At 32.5% G+C, this 21,424-nt stretch overlaps 2 protein-coding genes across 3 annotated transcripts; both read left to right on the top strand.

Annotated features, from left to right (window-relative positions):
* The first annotated feature begins 236 nt into the window (after positions 1-236).
* Positions 237-2,058, top strand: LOC114183436 (uncharacterized). Its single transcript, XM_028070457.2, has 2 exons — positions 237-515; positions 640-2,058. The coding sequence occupies exons 1-2, from the start codon at positions 462-464 to the stop codon at positions 1,378-1,380; spliced, it is 795 nt and encodes a 264-aa protein (XP_027926258.1). The 5' UTR covers positions 237-461; the 3' UTR covers positions 1,381-2,058.
* A 12,962-nt stretch (positions 2,059-15,020) lies between these two features.
* LOC114186104 (protein SOSEKI 3-like) lies at positions 15,021-19,031 on the top strand. 2 transcript variants are annotated; one of them, XM_028074125.1, is made up of 7 exons: positions 15,021-15,289; positions 15,378-15,662; positions 15,767-15,836; positions 16,172-16,287; positions 16,387-17,254; positions 18,401-18,652; positions 18,762-19,031. In XM_028074125.1, exons 2-7 carry the CDS (start codon positions 15,473-15,475, stop codon positions 18,805-18,807), a joined length of 1,542 nt encoding a protein of 513 aa, XP_027929926.1. In that variant the 5' UTR covers positions 15,021-15,289; positions 15,378-15,472; the 3' UTR covers positions 18,808-19,031. The 2 variants fall into 2 exon arrangements, with proteins under 2 accessions (XP_027929926.1, XP_027929927.1); XM_028074126.2 differs by lacking the exon at positions 18,762-19,031 and having other exon boundaries at positions 18,321-18,561.
* Positions 19,032-21,424: the final 2,393 nt, after the last annotated feature.

Raw genomic sequence — 21,424 nt, 5'->3', positions numbered from 1 at the left:
ATTATTATTGTTGTAAATTGTTTTCCACGGTTACTACGGTCACTTTCAAACATTTTGTGTTACCCAATAGTATGCAAAATGGCCAGAAAAGCATAGTAATAGACGTGAAGAGGACGTGTCTGTGATAGTAGCTTCTTGTTCCCGCTTTTACTGCTCCTTTTTTCTTCCCGGCACTACTACTATCCCTTTCCCTTTCTCTTTTTCCCATCACACACACACACATACAATTGAAAATCAAAATACCACTGCCACTGCTACTAGGATTTTGCCTCTCTTTGCCTTTTGGCTTTTTATGTGCATTTCTTTTCTTCCCACAAAACCCAACAACAGTGACATCGACCACTTCTTATAAAACACCTTGTTCCTTCACACATAACACTCCTAACTCTCTCTCTCCATTTTCCTTTCCTCTTTCAAAACGCAGATATTTATATAATTATCCAAATTGGGAACCTGAGAGCATGGACAACCAGCGTAGCCCTCTTATAACTTGGGCTTACTACTTCCAGGGAAAGGTACCTACTTTCTTTTACCCTTTAACTATACACACTTCAATGTATCATCAGCCTTAAAACAAGTTAATGGGGGCTCATAATTGTTTGAATTTCAGCACTAATTTTCCCTGTTGTTTGTGTACAGTCAATGGAGGAGCTGAGACAGTCTGTGATATGCACAACGGTGGAGCTTGAACAGACCAGGGCTGCAGTGCAAGAAGAGCTCAGAAAGAGAGATGAACAACTACTGAACCTAAAGGAACTGCTGAGCAAAACCATGAGAGAGAGAGATGAAGCGCAGGAGAAATGCCGGAGACTGCTCTTGGAGAAGATAGTTTTCCAACACCAACAACAAGCAGCTCCTGTGTCTGGGATTTCTAGCATTGAGGATGAGCCGAGAAGAGGAATTGACTCCAACAATGGCCTCTCATCATCGGATTGTGAAGAGAGCATTGTTTCCTCTCCGGTCATTGACCATCATCTCTCTCAACAACAACAACATCAACATCAACATCAACCCCAGTTACAACCACAATCCATGATTGAGCTAACACCAGACAAACCATTACCAGAAAAGGGGAAGCTCTTGCAAGCAGTCATGAAAGCCGGTCCTCTCCTTCAGACCCTTCTCCTTGCAGGACCTCTTCCCCAATGGAGACACCCTCCCCCACCACTTGAGTCCTTTGAGATTCCCCCTGTCACCATACCCTCACCACCACCACCACAATCACAATCACAACCACACCTCCTCCACCATGATTCCTTTCTTAACATTGACGGTAGCAGCACCACAGCCAACTGCGGAAGGGTTAGTCGGAAAAGGGTTTTCTGTGATGGCTCTGATTCTCCCACCGAGACCAAGTACCAGAGGCTTCTACTTCACTGACTTACTTCCCACAAGTCGGATTCACATATTTAGTTTCTAATTTATATATATATATATATATATATATATATATATATATATATATATATATATATTTATATATATATTTATCCGCGCAAGTTTTAGGATTAGAGGGTAAGAGTAACAAGCTTCTGTACAGTGGTTGTTCACTTGTTCTAGGACAGAACACAAGTTATCGGGATTTAACTCATTGAGAGAGAAGACAAGGATGATGAAGAAGAAGTGCTTGGTTTTGGTGAAGATTTGTCCTTGGCATTTTCAACTCTTTTGCTTCCTAGGGGCCTATATTTGATTTCTTTTAAATTATTACTATCATGTAACAAAGATACTGTAGTCCAACAAGCATTTAGTTTGAGTGTGTGTGGGTGTGAAGTGAGATTGATTGATCTCTGTAAGATCACATCAACAATTAAGAGAAATGGTGTGGAGTTGGTGGGTTGTGGAGATTAGTGTGTCCAACGACCAAAGGGAAGGTTTTTGAGTTCTGCTTGTCGGGTTGGGTGGACCCATAATTTAGGAACACAGGATCTGTTACTGGTGTGGTGTATCATTATGTTAAGCCTTTGTTAGGGTTGTTATCATTATGCAGGTCTAATCTTGTGCTTTTCCAAATACCCTTTATCATTATATTAGTTAAGTCCGTGTTTGGCATCTAAACTTGTTTTAACTTACATGCTTCTATAGTCTTAATTTGAGTTCACAAATATCTGTTCTGTACATGAGCAGAAAATGTTGACTACTATCATGCTCAATGAAAGCATGGCAATTGGGGTCGAAAAAAGAGAGATTCTGCAGACAAACGTAACATGCTGCATTATGGTATAAAAAAGGGGTTGAATTATATTGTGCGCAAAAGAAAAGGTTAAATTATATACCAAGAACATTTCTTATTTATGTAGCAGCAGGTTCCTTGTCCCTCACTTTCTTCCCGTGCCATACATCTCTTTTCTAAAAAAGAACCAGTTACATTTTAATTTTGTCCAACATGTACAGTTCTATATATAAATAAAAATTCATACATAAACAAAAGACAGAAAAATATGAATCTGGTCGAAAAATAATATAAGAATATTCTGCATGTTCTTTCTAGAAAACTCATATTGTTACTGAGGTGTCTTGGCCACACTGTTGGAAAAATCTTGTAACTGAACTGTGCCTGAGCTGTTGTCTTAATCACTGTTACAGCCTAAGGAATGGGTGCAAACTTTTAGCATTACTTTCCTAAAATTGATTATTTTCTCATTGATTGTTTCAGTGTTAATTTTAGCATAACGTAATTTACAATTAAGCACACCAAGATAAAATAGTTAGAGTCTCAATTCCGAGTCTTAAAAGTGCAACCACATGACAAACTTTACTACTGTGCTGAGTTGAATTTTTGAGGTGCCTGATATGGAAAAAAGAATTGTGAATTCGTCCATCCATTTTTCTTAACCCTTTAATCAACCGCTCACACACCGTTTTCCCTCGTCAGTGTGAACCAATTTATGCATGTAACACCAGCTAGTGAAATGTTTAAATATACATTTTGTTCCATACAAGTACAAAGACAATCCTCGACTTTATACATTCTAGACGAGTCCATCTCGACCTTCTAAGATGGTATATGTTTGACTCATAAGTTGATAGTCATTAGTATTTATTATCATATGATACATCAGGCTGATTTTGGAATCGAAGTATCTTCTGCAGACACATCTTCCATTATAGAGTTCGAGGACGAATATCTTTGGAGTTGGAAAGTACATATCCCTTAAAATTGTGATACTTGAAGCATCTTAGAAGATTTTATGGGATCTAGTTGAGTCCCATAAAAACAACATTGTAGGTAATAAGTTTGAGTGGTATGTTACATTACATAGTATTAAGGTAATGTACTAGAGTGATTTTTTTTTTTTTTTGCAATATTGAAGAGCTTAAGTTTTTGACCTCTGATGATTGTGATTTTGAGTGGAAAGAAAGAAATTAAGAATGTGTTACTTTCAATATAGCTAGCTAGCAATGATTTTAAGCGTTGCGACAATGTATATCCTTTGGAGAGATGGAAAAAACGCGCTAAGGCACATTGTGGACAGTGAAGTAAGGCGCAAATGGCGCCACTCATGCATCACTAAACAACACAAACCTTCACACTTCGGTCAATCAATGAGGAACTAATCTGCCATACAAACACAACTAACTTGGACCTAAGTTTGACATTGAGAAATCCAGGTCCATGCAGAGGCCCAATCTACAGGCCCACTTACCAGCTTGCATTCAAAAGGATTCTGAATTAAAAATAAAAGATAAAAGTATGGAAAAAGGGAATAGAGATGATGAGTGAAGTGAAGTGTGGTGTAGGTTAGGTTACTCCAGGGAACGCGGAGGCTTGAATATTTGGTTGATTTTATAAACCAAATTGTTCAAAATATTAGGCAGAGTTCCACGTTGAGTCAATTTTTTTCTCTTCTCACTCAAGTCCATCGACATTGCCACGTCACATTCGGTCTTCAATGCAAACACATTAAATTATGCAAATTTTATTTAAACTTAATTGAAGTAAATGAATATCTTCTTCCAAGGGTTCATATGTTGTTATAAGATATTTCCTTTTTTCTCCTTCGTAAATTCCTAATGATATCTCCCTTCACATTAATTTGTAACTTTGTTGGGGAGATAATTATACGCCTACTTTTAACTTGGCATCCTAATTTACATAAAATCATAAATAGTCTATAGGTTAAAATACTCCATTGGTCAATGTTTTTGTTGAAAAATCTCAAATAGGTCCTAAGATTTTTTTTTTTTAATTTCAATGAGGTCCATATTTTTGAAAATGTGTAACAATTAGGCTCATTCCGTTAGTATGGTGGTAACGGTGTTAAAGATATGTCACGTGTCAGCTTCTCATTTCTTTGAATTTTGAATTTTTTTTAATTTTTTTAATTTTTTTTTTTGAAAATTATTCATGCCTGTGTCACATCAATATTGTGCCACGTGTCAAGTCAGTAAGGTAACACGTGTCAAGTCATTGTTTGAATCTCAATTTGGTCCACATATTTGTTATTTTAATTATATTTCAGTCCATTTTTTTTAATTTTCAATTTCATCCTCTCCAAATTGAGATTAAATTTAACTTTTATATAAATTTTATAATGATATTTTTATTAAACATTTTAATAATATTAAGTTTATTTTATATTTTGTTTTAAAATTTTAGGGTTAAGTATGTTTTTAGTCCCTAAACTTTGGTCAAAAATTGAAATTCGTCCCTGGTCGAAACTTTAATAAATTTTGGTCCCTAAAATTTAAAAAGGAATGAATATAGTCTTTTTAACCCAATTATGTTAACTTTTTTCAACATGTCGAATGTGTTTAATGTTAATATTGGAGTTGTTTATTCCGTTTGACACATTCTCGGCTCAATATTTACTGAGAAATGCGTTCGAAACTTAAAAAAAAGTTAACAAAATTGGGGTAAAAGGACTATATTCATTCATTTTTAAAGTTTAGGGACCAAAATTTATCCAAATTTTGGCTAGGGACGAATTCCAATTTGGGGTCAAAGTTTAGGGACTAAAAACATACTTAACCCAAAATTTTAAAATATTTATTTTAACTTGTTACAAAATTGTTTTAAATAATTTATATACAAATATTAGAGTTGGTTTAAAATTAACAATTTTATAAATTTAAATATAAAATTTTAAAACAATTTTGTAGAAAGTTAAAATAAATATATTTAAAAAAATTTCAAAAATGGACTGAAATGTAATAAAAATAACAAATATATGGACCAAATTGAGATTCAGACAATAATTTGACACGTGTCACCTTACTGACTTGACACATGGCACAATATTGACGTGACACGTGGCATGAATAATTTTCAAAAAAAGTTTTAAAAAATTTAAAAAAAAAATTTAAAAAATTTAAAAAATTTTAAAAAAATTCAAAAAAATGTGGAGCTGACACGTGGCACATCTTTAACACCATTAACTATATACTAACGGAATGGCATAATTGTTACACATTTTAAAAAATATGGACCTAATTGAGACTAAAAAAAATCTTAGGACCTATATGAGATTTTTCAACAAAAACATGGACCAAAACCTAGTCTATATTTTAAAACTCATCCATCAATCTAACCCATTAAGGCTTACTTAGTAATGGGATTGTGGATAATTTCTATGGAGCTTTTAGTTCAATCTCCATTACAGTCGTCGTACACACACATACAAAAATAGTTAATTTAATCTTCAAAATTATGTATTGATTAATTTATTATCTAACCTCATTAAATAAAATCAAGTTAAATCTTGAATTTCGTAACAAATTAACGGGATCCCAGGCATTAGAAACTAAATTAATTGACACACACTGAAGTTAAAAGAATCAAATTAATTGATACTTAACTAATTTAGTATTAAAACTCAAACTAATAAGATATTATGTTAAACATTAAATTATTACGCTCACATTTAAAAAAAAAAAAAAAAAACCTGCTAAACCATGGAACTAGACAAAAAAAACAAGCTGCCCAACTAACTTAAGGCCCAACTCATATAGTCTGTTCGAAACTAGGAAACTAAAGCCCTATGAATATAATTTGGCAATTACTTCTTGCACCGCATATTGTTTTCCTACACCTCATTATTTTGAAATTTATTTATTGAAACACAATAAATAATTCTGATTATTTTTTGGAAGTCAATCATTACTTCCTTTTAAAAAAAAAATTGATGGGGTGGGAGATGAAATTTACGAGGGAGGAAGCAATTGCCATATAATTTACATGCTCCATAAGAAAGTTATAGTGATGTTAGGGTAATCTTTTTCACATTTCTTTTTAGGGTTAAATATGTTTTTCTCCCTCAAGTTTCAGCGAAAATTGGAATTAGTTCTTCTTCAAAACTTTTGACCAATTTAGTCATTCATCTTTCAAAATGCGTGAATTTAATCCTTTTAACAAAATTTTGTTAAGTTTTTTTGACGTTTCAAGCGCATTTCATGATAGTATTTAAATTATTTATACTGTTTGACAAATTTTTGTTTTAATGTTAACTTAAATACTATCCTGAAATGTGCTTGAAACGTCAAATAAACTTAACAAAATTTGGTTAAAATGACTAAATTCACGCATTTTAAAAGATGAAGGACTAAATTGGTATAAAGTTTTGATGAGAGACTAATTCCAAAATTTACTAAAACCTAAGGGACCAAAAATATATTTAACCCTTCTTTTTAAGGGAGAAAGAAAATTAAAATAAATTTTTTATGAGTTAATTCGTAAGAACTTTCTCACGTAATATTTCTTTTAAAATTTTTAATAAGTTAATTTTAATTTATAAAATAGTTATTTTATTTTTCTTTTTTTATAATAGTGTTTATACAAAAACTCCAAACCGTTATTTGGTTCATACAAAAACGATCCATGAGAAATTTGGGAGAGAAAATCGATAAAATATCTTCTTTTTTTCTCTAGATTAAATTACGTATTTTTCCTTTACTTTTTCTCCCTCGTTCGAGAACATAGAAATTTCAAACTCTAAGTAACTATCGTGGAATCCTTTAATGATTCAAATGACAATAACTTAACTTTATCAAAAAAATAATTTTATACCACTTCTAACAACTGCCATCTCAATTGTATAATAAAGCTCAACATAGACTAAATCTTCTTTTCAAATCTTCAAACTTCACCTTTCAAAATTCTGAGAGTACTTGAACTCTTCTTCAATCGGTCTTAAAAGCATTTAAAATTCTACTCCGTATATCTTTTTTTCCTTAAATGTTCCTTCCAAGTTCCATCATTAACAAAATATTATACTTCTTTTTTGGCCAAGTACCATTAATGCAGTTATCCTTACTTCAAGAGCTGAACTTGTCATTAAATTAGTTATCACGAAAAATCCACAGAAAGAGACACAGAAGTTATGAAGAAGTGAAAGAAAATGAAATGCATTTTCATTCTGTGCCTCTGTATGAGATTGGATTAAATGTTTGACGGTGGTATTAAATTTGGTGCCTGTGGATAAGGCAATAAGGTATTAACTCTAAGGAACCGAACAAGGGCCTTATTATTTTTCACTATCCTCTGCGTATGTGGTCTAGAAAACAGTTGTAAAATGTTGTATACTGATATTGTGCAGATAGAATTTTGTTTAATGGCGAAAAAGTTGGTGCTTGCTGAGACGTAGTGAATGTTGCATTGCAATTAATCAGTTTACCCTTGTTGAAGGGAAGAAGCATATCCATTTTGTTGTCACGAGCCATCAGGTTCCTATCTCTGTCTTAGACACTTACACGCTGTTCCTTGGTAGGTTTAGTTGCCTTCAACGTGGGCAACTAGAATGATGGCTACAGCACTTTCTACTTGCAAGTTGCCCCTCAGTATAACAACATTTAATGTCCCTCACCTAAGCAAAAGTTGGCCCCTCAATATAACAAGAGATCAATTTTCTGTAAATTTAAGGAGGAAATATAGACGAGGACGAACCTCCGATCATTATTGTGATCGAACGCTTACCACTAGGTCAAAAACTATAATCATCAGTCATGGTGCAACTCTTTTTACTTAAGAGTGTAACATAAGCTCAAGCACCATGATTTATTTGATTGTGATCCGGTCTACTTGGTCTCTATCACGGAATAATTGATACCACTTACAATATTATTGTCACGAAAATCCTTTAAAACGAGTAATTTCCTTATTTGATTTGTAGGTCTTAGTTAACCATACTTCTGTTTTAATCTAACTTCAATTCTAGAGTTTGTGTGCCTTCGTGATTTGGGCATTGACATATCCAACATTTAATGCTACGCAAGCAGGAAATTCAAAGTTGAGTTTGGTTTAGTGAAGTTGAAAAATGCGAGAGAACTTTTAGCTGTGGCAGTTACCGTACGTTGTTACTGATGTATTAATATGACCTAAAAAGTGAAAATTGAGTAAAGAATGAAGAGGAATATGCAACAACAACCACTGATCCTGTTTCATAGTCCTACTTTGCTCGTTATGACATAGACAGAATATTAACATATTCGTTTCATTCTTACACGAATAATTACCTTTACAGTATATTAGTTTGATGACTGTCAGTGTACAATCTAGAATCAGAGCTTGTGATAAATGTCCATTTGTTGATGAAAAAGTGTGCTGTGTTATCCATGTGGAGTTACTGATACTTATATGCATAAACCAATTTCATCGGCAGACATTTTCGTTGTCACAATAAATATTCCTTCTCTACGATGAGGTATCTTTTGCAGGGACTAGGAAACAATGTCTGCATCAGGCTTTTTCATAAAGCCTATCCTTTTACACGTCTACACTCAAACCAGTTTTTTTTTTAAGAGATTTTATAAACTTAACTTAAACTTATAAAATTCACATATACTATTTAAAATCGAAAGATATACATTTTGAATTTGAAATTAATGAATGGTCCAATAATAATTCGATAAATGACACAATAGATCTTACACAATCAAAAGAATTAAGATTTATTTATTGAAAGTCTCACATCGACTAAAAATAAGGTCAATTCACAATATATAAGTAGGTGTAATTCTTATTTTACAATTAGATTTTGTATGGTTGAATTAGGTTTAAAATCCACTTCTAAGTATCAGTCTTATGCATTAGTAAGGTATTTTGAAATTCAAACGGTATGAAGTATGATGGTGAAAGCATGCAGCTTAATTTAGCGGTGTTTAATGGTAACAGTAGTTGTGCAGGTACAGAGAGGAACAAAGTAGGTAAGGGAAGTGAAACCAATTTGCCCCATCCAGAAACTAAAGTGAAAGCTTGGAATGCAAAATAAAGAATGGCCCACGATATTCATGAAAATTCGTTACCAGTGCAACTTTTCATAGATCTTCGTAAAATAAAGCACAGAGAGAAGATGAAACAAAAGCAAGTCAAAAACTGTTTTTAAGTTGTCATTGACAAGGGCCATTGCTATGTGATGACAAGTGTTGCTTTTCTTTATTCTTTCTTTTTCTTTTCTTTCACAAGTTTTGCACTTTGTTCTGCAATATTCTCAGATCATTCATGCTATGTTACCATTGTTTTGCACTTTGTACTTTCATTGTTGCAGATTCATATTTTCTGCTAACTAAACATTAACATGGGTTGCTTACCCTCAAAGAAATAATAAGTGATAAAGAAAAATTTGTGTGATGTATTTATATGTTTCTTGAATCTATAGATGAATAAATATAAATATATTAAAATATTATGTTATCCTTTAATTTTTTTAAATAATTAATTATTATATCATATTAGTATATTCAAACTCTGCAGTAAAAATAATATTTTTAGAAATATTGATTCAGAATACCTTGAACACTTGTTTCTAATGTACGTATATATCTTAGTATTTCAAATTAAGTATCCGAGTATTTCAGATCAAATAGGTATGAAGACATTCATAAAATGTTTATAAATATACTTACGAATTATCTATTAAAATCTTGAAATCCACACCACAAAAATAGTGTTATGATGCAAAAATAGATGGTCTATGATCTGATAATTGACTCGGGTGACCTTGCCCACTAGAGTACAATTATATGCAATTATAATGTTTTATTTTTACATATACACATACACATGTCCCATACCCCAAATTAAATATGATAAGACAAAGTTTAGTAACCTCATTGGCATAGATGAATAAGCTCAAAAGTAACAGTTTAAAAACTTAGGCTAAAGTATTTTATGAAATAATCCTTATAACTTTACTGAAATTTTGATTGTTAAGTTCTTAAAACTTGCAACAAAATATCAACAGTTTATTAATAATTAAACACTTTTAAAAATAAATGTCATTGACACAATAACTTAGTACTAGAATAACTTTTTATACATTTCCTGGTTACAAAAATAAAATAAAAAATCCTAGACTAATTTCACAAACACTGTAACTCCTGGTACTAGAATTATAATGTGTCAAGGCAATGTTAAGGTTAACGGTCGTTCAAATTTAGGAAAAAAAAAAAAAAATATATATATATATATATATATATATATATATATATAATGTTTAACTTAATAAATTTAAATGGCTATTAATTAAGAAACTGGTGCAACTACATAGACAAATATATTACTTAATCAAGCACTTAAATATTGTTTAAATAGTTTTTAGCACCTAAGAAATTGTATAGAAAATTAAATAGTAATATTGGTTTAAAGTGTGGGTATAACATTGAACTCGTTAAACATACTAACTGAAAAATATTTGGTTTAGTTTTTAGTTTGAAAAATAGGAATAAAACGAAAATGTTTATTTTATCCAAATATAATATCATATGTCTTTGTCTTTAAGTTAATTGATAATTAACCGACATTTATAAGTATGACTTTTGAAGGATTGTTTTACCGTTTAATTGCATTACAATTTATATTTGTCATTATATGCTTTATAGTTATGAAAAACATAATAATAAATCTGCACAGTAAATTTAATATTATAATATTATATAATTATTTGTAATTGTGATAATAAAATTATATTGTAAATATGGCAGTAATTATGCAGAACCAAGAAGATTTCTATTTAACAAATTTTCACTTATCAATAATTTTGTAAGAAATTTTTTTAAACTTTATAGTAATAAAATCTGGAAAAAACGATTGAAAATAAATTTTGAAATAGTGAATTACTTTTTTTTTTCGAATCTTATGTTAAACTAAAGTCAAATAAAAAATATAATTTTCTTATATTTGGAATTGAAACAAATGATCATAAAGTAAAGTTGATTAAAATATAGTTGAAGCAAGATGAAGATACTTTGGAGACAATATTTAGAAAAAACCAAAACAGAGACATTAATGTTGGTATGGATCCGTGCAACCGCGGAGGTTCATCACATGAATCATGGGAGCGGGTGCTATTAGGTTTGCTAATATTAGTCTGAATTCATTGTTTTAGGTACTTTGAAAATTTTAATGGGTGGGTTATGGGTTTTTGTATTATTAACAATTTTGTAATTTTAATTATTTAATTTATTAATTAATTTTTTTAATATGATACATTGAAAAATTATATATTCAATTATTATGTTATATTTAATAATTATAATTTAGTTTTTAAGTCTTAAGCATAAGTTATACTTTTATTATATATTTTACATAATTTATCCTGGTGGCTCGACCCGCCACGGGTTGATCATTTAGTGAGTCAACCCAACCTGATTCACTTATTAGTGAGCCCAAAAAATTTAACTCGACCCGACCCATCTTGACGAGTTAAGCAGCTCGGCTCACGGACTCATTTAATTAAAAAAGCTACAATTTTTTTTTTGGTCAAAACTAAATTATAACTATAATTAAAATCTAAATAAACTTTAATACAAACTAAAATAAAAAAATATCAAATTATTTGTGTTGGCTATAAAAATAACCTAACATGACCCAAATATAAAATCCAACTTAACAAAAAATACTTGTATGACCCTTTATTTGCGGGTTGGTGAGCCAACCCGACTTGTAAGGCCCCATTTCTTTTCTGCTCTAGAGTTGGTGGGCTGCCCTTGTAAGTGGGCCTAAAGGTTGGCCCAACGTATATAAACCCTGCTATGTTGCCCTAATCCCATCTCACACTCACTCTTTCAGAAATCAGCCGTCAACCCTCTCACCAAAAAGAGCTCTGCTAGGGTTCGTTTCTTCATCTCGAACAAGTCCGCTCAAGCTCCGTTTTTGTTTTCTGCTCCTTGTAAGTGATCCCCAATCTCATGCCTTTTCCACGTAAGAGCTATTTTCTGTATTCCTTCACTTAAGGTTCCATAATAACGTTGTTCTGCTACTGTTCAGTCGTTCCGCCAGTTTTCCAGCCCGTCTCTCGAACTGCCGTGCTCCAAGGTCCCGCGTCGAAGTTCTGTTAAGCCGCTTTCCAGGTACGGGAAGTTAGGGTTTTAGTTTCGAGTCATTATTCTGAACCGTGTACGAGTTGGTTGCTGATTTTATGGTGTGATATTTCGTTCTGATATGTTAGAGTGTTTTGCATGAGTAGTTTGGATGAAGAACATGGCTGTACAGTGAAGAACAGTGGCGAGACCTGTTAATCTCGCCCAAGCGAGTCCAACTCGCCTAGGCGAGATGAAACAGGGAGCTCACCTAAGTTTTTGCATGAAAGGTCGCCCAGGCGACTCGCTTAACTTTTGAGCGAGCAGGCAACTCGCCCAGGCGAGAGGGATCTCGCTTAAGCGAGATCCCGTGTTGCTCATGCCCTTGTTTTTGTGCTCTCGCCTAGGCGAGGGGGAGGCTCGCCTGAGCGAGCACGTCTCGCCTGAGCGAGATGCTGGGCGAGGCAGTGCTGTGATTTGGATGTTTGATGTTTCCCGAGTGATCTATTTTGGTTGAGTATGATTGTGTGATGATGGACAGGTATATAATAGAATATTTTGCATGTTTTGGCATGAGTTATGAACAACGTATGACGGGTTGGATATAATATTGACATGTGAAATGAATGAATGGGTTGGAACTAAAGGGATACGTGATTAATATGAGATGAGACCCTAGACTCATGGGGTGGTGATGATCAGAGGTATGAATTCGAAATTTGACGCGTATGAGGAATTAATCTCAGGGGTTGGTATGAAAATGTAAATATGATTTTAATATTCTCTTATTGCTGAATTATGAATGTTGGTCCGTGTCAGCGTATAAATTCCTTGGGGTCTCTAGGTGAGACCTCCGGGGTCGCGCTTCAGTGGTCGGGACGTAATTCCATGGCCCCTGCTAGTGAGTGTTCATGGTGGTGCCCCATCTGTATAACTAGGTAAGGATTCAAGGTAAGGTTGCATCCTGACGCTCCGAGGAGCCAGTTAGTCTCACTTAGAGCGGACTGACTTTTGTGGTGGGAGTAGCAGGACGCCTGAAACTCATTAAGGGCTAACCTTGTGGTGGGATAGATTTTGATTCATCGTAACACTGGTAACACATAGCTCAGGATCGAGCGGCTCAAGATCGAGCAGAGGTATCCACCACAAGTGCAAGCATCCGCTGAATCCGACTGAGTTATACGTATCCGGATGAGTCGAGTCGAGTCGTAGTGTATTGAATGAGAGTCATAACATGTTTGGTTGATTACATAGATGTGAGATGATGAAAATGCTTTTAACTGTATGATGCATATGTTGTTGGCTCTAGCTTACCCGTTTTGTTGCATGGTTGTGTTGTATGTGGCTATTCTTCCTCGCGATGATCATCAACTTGGTTGATGGGAGCAGATGGGCAAGGTTCTCGTGGTCAGCAAGGGAATGGTGGTTCAACAGCTTAGCCATCTGGGCTGGAGTCTTTTTTATTCATGATTTCCTTAGGGCTACGGCCCCTGTATCGTCTTATGTTTTCGACTCTACACCCCTTGTTAGAATTATATCTGTTTTCTGTTGGCAATCGTGGTGTGCCAGGTTGTAGGGGTTACGTAAGGACCCCAAGACTACGCTGCTATACTTTATCGCGTGACGTTTCCTTTAATTTCGATTAATAATTAAATGGGACGTTACACGACTTATCATGAGTTGAACCCGGGTGAATCGGGTCAAAAATCAATCTGTATTAAAATTTATAAAAAAAAAAAATTAACCAAACCCAACCTGAAACCATGGTGGACGGGTTAACGAATTCTAACCCATTTTGACAGCTATATGTAAAACAATATTTTTTGAAACAAATTTTCACTTTAAATTTTAACATAGAAAATGCAATGCAGAAAATGAACTAAGAGTAATTTAATCGGTCTTGTTTAAACCTACTAGATAAATATTTAGAAAGATAGGTTGAGGAGATTAATTGGTGTTATCCTTATTGTGCTTTCAAAATATTATGTGGATATTTTAATTTTTTTTCATATATTTTAAAATATCAAAATTAGTGTTTATAAATATATTTTAAAAAACAAAATAAAAATAACATAAAAAACAATGAAAAATAAAAATTCGTGACTACGATTTTTTCTTCTTCTTATTTTCAGAATTTTTTTAATTCAATGCAATACTTTCAAATCATAATTAGATTTTTAAGATAACTAGTAGGTTATATAAGAAGAGAAATCAAATTAAAATTATACAACTTTTATTAAATATTACATTATTTTGATATTTTAGATTGAAACATGTTTTTCAGAATTAATGTTGGATTAAAAATTTCTTTAATATAGATTATATACATAAAATTTATATTATTTTAAAATAGTTTATTTTTTTATATAAATAAAACATAATTTCTGTTTACTAAATTAAAATAAAATATAGTGAATTATGAGTAACTTGTTCACATATATAAAAATAACTCATATTTTACATTAATCTTATATCTTAGCAAGTGATTTATAAGTATCTAAGTTCCATTTTTACTACCCAATTTCCTTGTTAATGTGAGAATTTTATTGGTGAAACTTGATCCACGGAAATTCTAATTCTTTTTAGCACACAATCTTTAAGCATATTGATATATCTCGTCGAATCTTGAAACATATAGTAATTTTGTTTAGTTAGGTAGATTCAATTCATACAAGTTTTTTTTCTTATATACAAAATATAATCATAGAAGAGAATGATTAAGAAATAAAAAAAAGGCAAAAGGAAAAGTAAGTGTAAGAGCATAACATAAGAAGCATGTGTCCATCAAATCAGCCAAAAGATTACAGGAACTAAGCTGCAACCTTCACTTCACTTCCTGTCTTGTCTCTGTTTCAATCTCAATACAAACTTTCTCTCTCTAAAAGCTTTATATTCTTCACTTCACACTCCACTTCAAACATCACAAACCTCTCTCTCTCTCTTCAATTCTCTTCTTATTCTAATTTATTTGGAACTTTGTAACAGTTCACGTTCTTCTAGGCGCGACCTTTCATAATTTGCAACTAAACGAACCAACGTGACCACATAGATTCCTGTACGATCTTTCTTATTGCTTACTTTTTTTACGCAGGTCTTTCTTTTATTGTTTAATTATTGGGTTGTTATTGCTGATGATTTTCCAGGTTCAATAAGATTTATGGTGGAAGAGAATTAATAATTGGACCCAGTAGCAAGTTGCGGAGAAAGTTTGAATTTTAACGAGATTGTGAATGTGGGCATGGAAGCACGGATGAGAAAGTACCGACAATTGAGTCCAGAAAGGGCCAAAGTGTGGACGGAAAAGTCTCCAAAGTACTATCAGAATCGGAAGGTGCCGGTCGTTTACTATCTTTGCAGGAATAGGCAGTTAGAACATCCTCATTTCATGGAGGTTCCTCTTTCATCCCCTGAAGGGTTGCTTCTGAGAGGTACTTTTATTTTATATTAAAAACGGAAAAGTAGAAGCTTTTTGTGATTTTTGTTCTGTTTTTGTTTGTGGGGTGTGGTTTTTTGAGGGGTTCTCTGTGTGCAGATGTGATTGAGAGACTAAACGCTTTGAGAGGTAGAGGCATGGCTTCTTTGTATTCGTGGTCTTGTAAGAGGTGAGGAAGAAGTTATTTAACTCCTAATTAATCAGTATCTTCTCTTGGTGTTGATTTTGTATAAATGAATAAATGCCGAGAGTTGATTGATAGGGTCTGTTCTTGTACCTTGTTTCTTGTTTCTCTTCTGCATTTTGGGAAAGTCAACGCAGGATGATGTTCATTTCATTTGTTTTCTTTCTCAGAAGCATAGTAATGGAAGAAATCGAGAGTATCTTTTCCCAATGTTCATTGTTTTAGTTGAATGAATTAGTTGAGATTGTTGAGCTTTTGTGTTGTTGCTTCACCCCATGATCTGATTTTCATCATGTATGTTTGTTTATTATGTTATTCAGAAGCTACAAAAACGGATTTGTGTGGCATGATCTCTGTGAAGACGATCTAATTCTACCTGCTCATGGAAATGAGTATGTCCTCAAAGGTTCTGAGCTATTTTACGAATCAAATTCAGGTTAAGAATGTTATTTTCAATGTTCTGTTTGTCTGAATCATGGGGTGTTTTCTTAGCCCCTGTTGAGATCTTATAATGATTGTGGATTTGGCCTTGCAGAACGTTTTGACCCTAATGTGAAAACACAGAACCTGAAGCAGTTGCCGGAACCTGTTTCTTGTAGGAGCCATGATGAGGCTTCAACCTCTTCCAGCATGAATGAGAAAGATACAAGAAACTCCCAAGAAGATGATGAACTTTCGCCGAGACAACAAACCGGTTCATCTGATGTGTCTCCTCAGTCTAGAGCTGGAACAAGTGATTCTCTTAGCTTACCATTGACAGAATACAAAATCTACAAGAATGATGGATTAGCAGATGCTTCAACTCAGACAGAAGAAAACATTGGCAAGCCCGAAACCCAGAAAACCTGTACCAGAGGTGTATCAACCGAGGAAGATGGATCATTGGATCAGGAATGCCATGAAATAAGTGATACTCAAGTGAAAGACAACTCTGAAATTGGTAGGGATACTATTTCTCCACTCCCTTCAACTTCTAGTCCATCATCTTCTGGAGGAAAAACTGAGACTTTGGAGTCCCTTATAAGAGCTGATGTGAGTAAAATGAACAGCTTTAGGATCCTAGAAGAGGAGCGTATTCGAATGCAAACCAATGCAAGGTTGAAAGCCTCAAGCCTACTAATGCAACTGATCTCATGTGGGTCTATATCTGTGAAAAACCATAGTGTTGGCCTTATTCCTTCTTACAAGACCAGGTTTTCCAATTCCAAATTCCCCTCCCCGTTGTTCTCAACTTCTGTTATGTTTGGGGAATTTGACTGTCTGGCAGAGAAAACGAAGGTGATGGGCCTCAAATTGGAAGACAAAGAATATTACAGTGGGAGCGTAGTGGAGTCTAAAGTACTGAAGGAAGAAGGTGGACATAATGTTGTTCAAAAACACTCTTCTTCTTACAGTGCTGAGAGGTAGGTTTTGCTTTCAATTCATTTCTTGCAACATGACAAATTAGCATTAGGTAGAGTTACTGTTTCCATTCCCAAAATCATGGTTTATCACATATTGCTGTCTGGTTTGTTGCAAATGGACCACACTAGTCTTTAATTCGGATAACTCTTGTTCAAACCTTAGGAAGTGTGTTTGAGGAGTGACCATTTTTGTTGCGTGTTATTCTTTCAAAAATAAATAATGCTGGATTGTGACATAGTACACAAATAGAAAATGTCTGAATCTGGTGTTAAAATGCGTATGTTACTTGGAGTGTCCGGATTGAGCCAAACTAAATGAATGATTTTGTAGTTAGAAACACAAAGGATCCTCTGAGATGCTAGTTAATTATCAGTACCAACTCAAAACTCAGATGCATTGACTACACTATTATATACAAAACAACTTTAAACAGTTTAGCAGCATCTGTCAAGTCTAATAACTTTGTCAGTTCAGAACTTGTTCAAGGTGAAAAAGATCATAAAAATTTTCTCAAATTCTTTATTTTTGAAACTTGTTTTCGAAACAGACAATATTTAAGGGAATATACTGCTTTCACATGCTTACTTAGATCTATATTTATGATATACCACAGCAAGATGATTCAAGGGAGGCTTCAAAAGCACAAAAGAAGGGCCTTCATTGCTTTTTAATAAAGTCATTGTTGAAATAAAATAGATATCATTAGAACTTCCAATAGCTAGCATCCTCCCACAGGAGAGATGGAGAAAAGAAAAGTAAAAAAGCAAAAAAGACTGAACAAATGGAGGATTTGGTTCTCTTTAGTTTTCAACTCCTATCATGTGAAACACTTAACTCTGAGAAAAAGGGACCTATGGAACAATAAAGAACAATAAGGCTTTTATGTTTTGTATGCCAGAAAAACTGTCGGGGATAACATCCTAGTTTGATAATATATTTTGCAGTAGAGTTGATAGAACCCCCATGGGAACGAGTAGCATTTCTTACAAAGTTCCACTATCTTGTATCACATGCTACAAAAAGTAACTGGTGATAAAAAAAAAAACATTATGACCAACTTTGTAGGTTCATGTCTGAGAGTGGTGTGATTGATTTTGAGTAGTGGTCACATCCTGGCCAATATCTCATGTGCAACAAACATGCAGGACATCTACAGAGTTGAAATCACAAGACACTGAGGAATTATCATCCCCAGCAAATTCAAAACGCATGATATCTCCCGTTTCTGATGGATCAAGAAATTCCATGGATAGAATCAATGGTTCAGACATATCTTCAACACCATCTAATGGAAGCAGCAAAAGGATCACTGAAACTTCATCAGGGTCAGGGAGAAAGCAATCTAAGAGAATAGACTCATTCAGAGAAGAGGAGAGGGTGATAAAAATTGAAGAAAGTTAAGTGTTGTCTCTATTCTGTTTCTACTCATGTCATTGAAAATTCTTTTTATTTGTTTGTTCTTACACTTTTCAGTGATTGATTGATGAGTTTGATTGAATTCAACAGGCTTGCTTCTGGAGCTCGGGTTATAATCCAGTCTAAACCATTTTGAGACACAGCATGCAACACAGTTCTTAAATATTTTTGTTAGGCAGCCAGCAAAAACTGATAGTTTTCAGTTTTTGTTTGAATGCAACATCATGGTACAAAGTGAAGGTGTGGTCCCAATGGTATCGTATTGCATCTTATAGGGACAGAACCACCTGAAATGAAGTGATTGCACATTTTTTTGTAACTACACATACTCATATATATATGGTATTATTTTGCCTTGCATCTTTTGTTTGCTTAAAGTTAGTGCCTGCTACTTTGCTTGCGTTTCCATCTTCCAAGGCTAAAAATGACTGCACCAAAAAAGTGCATGGTCGTTTTCAAAGGCGTTGCCAATTATGTTAATGTTAGATGTGAGATTGAACCCGACACATGCACTTGTATTGAACATTAAATGTCTGTCCGAAAACTACAGAAGAATATGGAATTGTGTTCCCAAACCAAGTTAATAATCCTATGTATATGGAAAGTCCTTGCTGAGATTCTTAAGGTTATTAATAGTTACTTCTCTCTTTTAAGCTATATGGTAGTGGATTTTTTTAGCAGATAATAGCAATCCGTGGAAATCTTCAAAAGCTTCATGCAAATTGCAAAGAAATAAATAGTGGCGGTGATCTGATCTGGGTTTAGTTAATATGCTTTTTGTCTGTTTATGGGATATAGCTTTCATGTGAATATCTGAATATTATGTATGATAAGAATAAAGTTATTAACTTAATAAATATATGTAATATTATATTAGTAGGTGATGATAATATAATGTTATTAAGTTAATATATAAAATAAAATTATATTTATTAAAAATAAAGTAAAATAGAGAAAAGATGAGAGAATAACTGTTGATAAATAGAGAAAAAGAGAGGAGCAGAGATAAATGATTTTATAACAAAGTTTATAAAAATAACGGTTAATTTTCAAAAATTTAATAAATAATTATATTTAAAGGGTAAAATTGGTATTTTGAAATGTAGAGACGAAAAAATCCTCTATATTGTTATAGATAATAATAATAATAATAATAATAATAATAATAATAATAATAATATGATAAAGAGATAATAACAAATGTTAGATATTGATAACCCTAACAAAAATGATAATGATTATTATTGTGATGACATAGAAAAGAAGAAGAGAGAAAGAGCAGTATTTAAGTAGTTAGAATAGTAATATGTAATCAAACAAATTTGTATACTTTAAGAAGCATGTTTTTAATGCTTAGATGATGTTAATGACAATGATTGAGATGTTAAAAGAGGATCCCTCTTTGTTAGGGTAAGATTTAATGTTGATGCTCAACCATACTTCTCATTGCCTCATGCCTTAGTTAGTCTTCAAATGCGAAGAAGATAGTTTATTTGTGAAATTAAATTTAGTATTTTTAATCATGTATCAATTATTTCTCTCCTCCACTACTAATATTATTTTCAATACTTTATAACAGTAAACAAATATTAAATAACAACTAATTTAGAGATAAAAGTTATTAGTCATTATATAGACTAAATTAGACATTATTTTATAAATTAAAAATTATTTTTATCTAAAATAATATTTATTGTTAATTGATTTGTGGATTAAAAAATGCACACATAAACTACAAAAATGTCAACACGTGGCAACACTGAACGTCAAAAAAATAAAAATTAACGTTGTTATGTACAATATCAAAGTTTAGAAACCGATTTCAAAATTGTATTATAATTTAAATACAAACAATATAATTAAATCTTATGATAATAATAGTAATAGTAATAATAATAATAATAAAATAATAGTATAATAATAATACACTAATTACATTTTTTAACTTATTTTTTAAACACAAGACTAAAGTTATAATCTTATAATTTTATATTTTTTTAATATATTAATTCAGTAACATCATTTACAAATTTTCTCATTCTCACATTTTTTTTTTATTTATTTCTCATTGTCTTCATTTTCACGTCAACATCTTTTTCTTCTCAAATAAACTCCTCCATTTTTATCCTTTAATCCAAACACAACTTTAGTTCTTCCATCCAAACAAGTTTAGTGGAAGCTAATCCTAAGCTAGTTAAAATAGAGTTTGTTACATAATGTTACATAAATGACTTCTTTCCAAATAATAAAGTTTATTACATAAACTGTTGTTTTCGATTATTTATATTTATACTTGAAAATATTCCTTTTTATCTGAATTTTCACTTGCGGTTAATTTTTTCCCTTAGCAAATGTTTCTCGTTCACAGTCACATCTAAATTAATATAACTTTTAGTTTTTTTCAAAACTTTTGCCTATTAAATATGAACTAACCCTTAATTGTATGCTCATGAAAAGTTAAAAACATCATCATTAACATTCTTGAAACTAAAATACATTTTTTTCTTAAAAGTTATGTAGTTTAATGAATCCATCAATTTATGAAAATATACCGAAGGTAAATTCACTCCTAATGAATTCAGAGTTTTTATTTTTAGGATTAAATATGCTTTTATCCCTTAAATTTCAATGAAATTTAGAATTAGTCCCTCTTCAAAATTTTTGACCAATTTAATCATTTATCTTTAAAAATGCATGAATTTAGTCCTTTTAACCAACTTTTGTTAAGTTTATCTGACGTTTCAAGCGCATTT

This window comes from Vigna unguiculata, chromosome 5 (assembly GCF_037176805.1).
Source record: "Vigna unguiculata cultivar grain cowpea cultivar isolate G323 ecotype 2 chromosome 5, ASM3717680v1, whole genome shotgun sequence".
Lineage (NCBI taxonomy): Eukaryota > Viridiplantae > Streptophyta > Magnoliopsida > Fabales > Fabaceae > Vigna > Vigna unguiculata.
The sequence above is the reverse complement of the archived record's forward strand: the minus strand, read 5'-3'. Positions and strand labels throughout refer to the sequence as shown.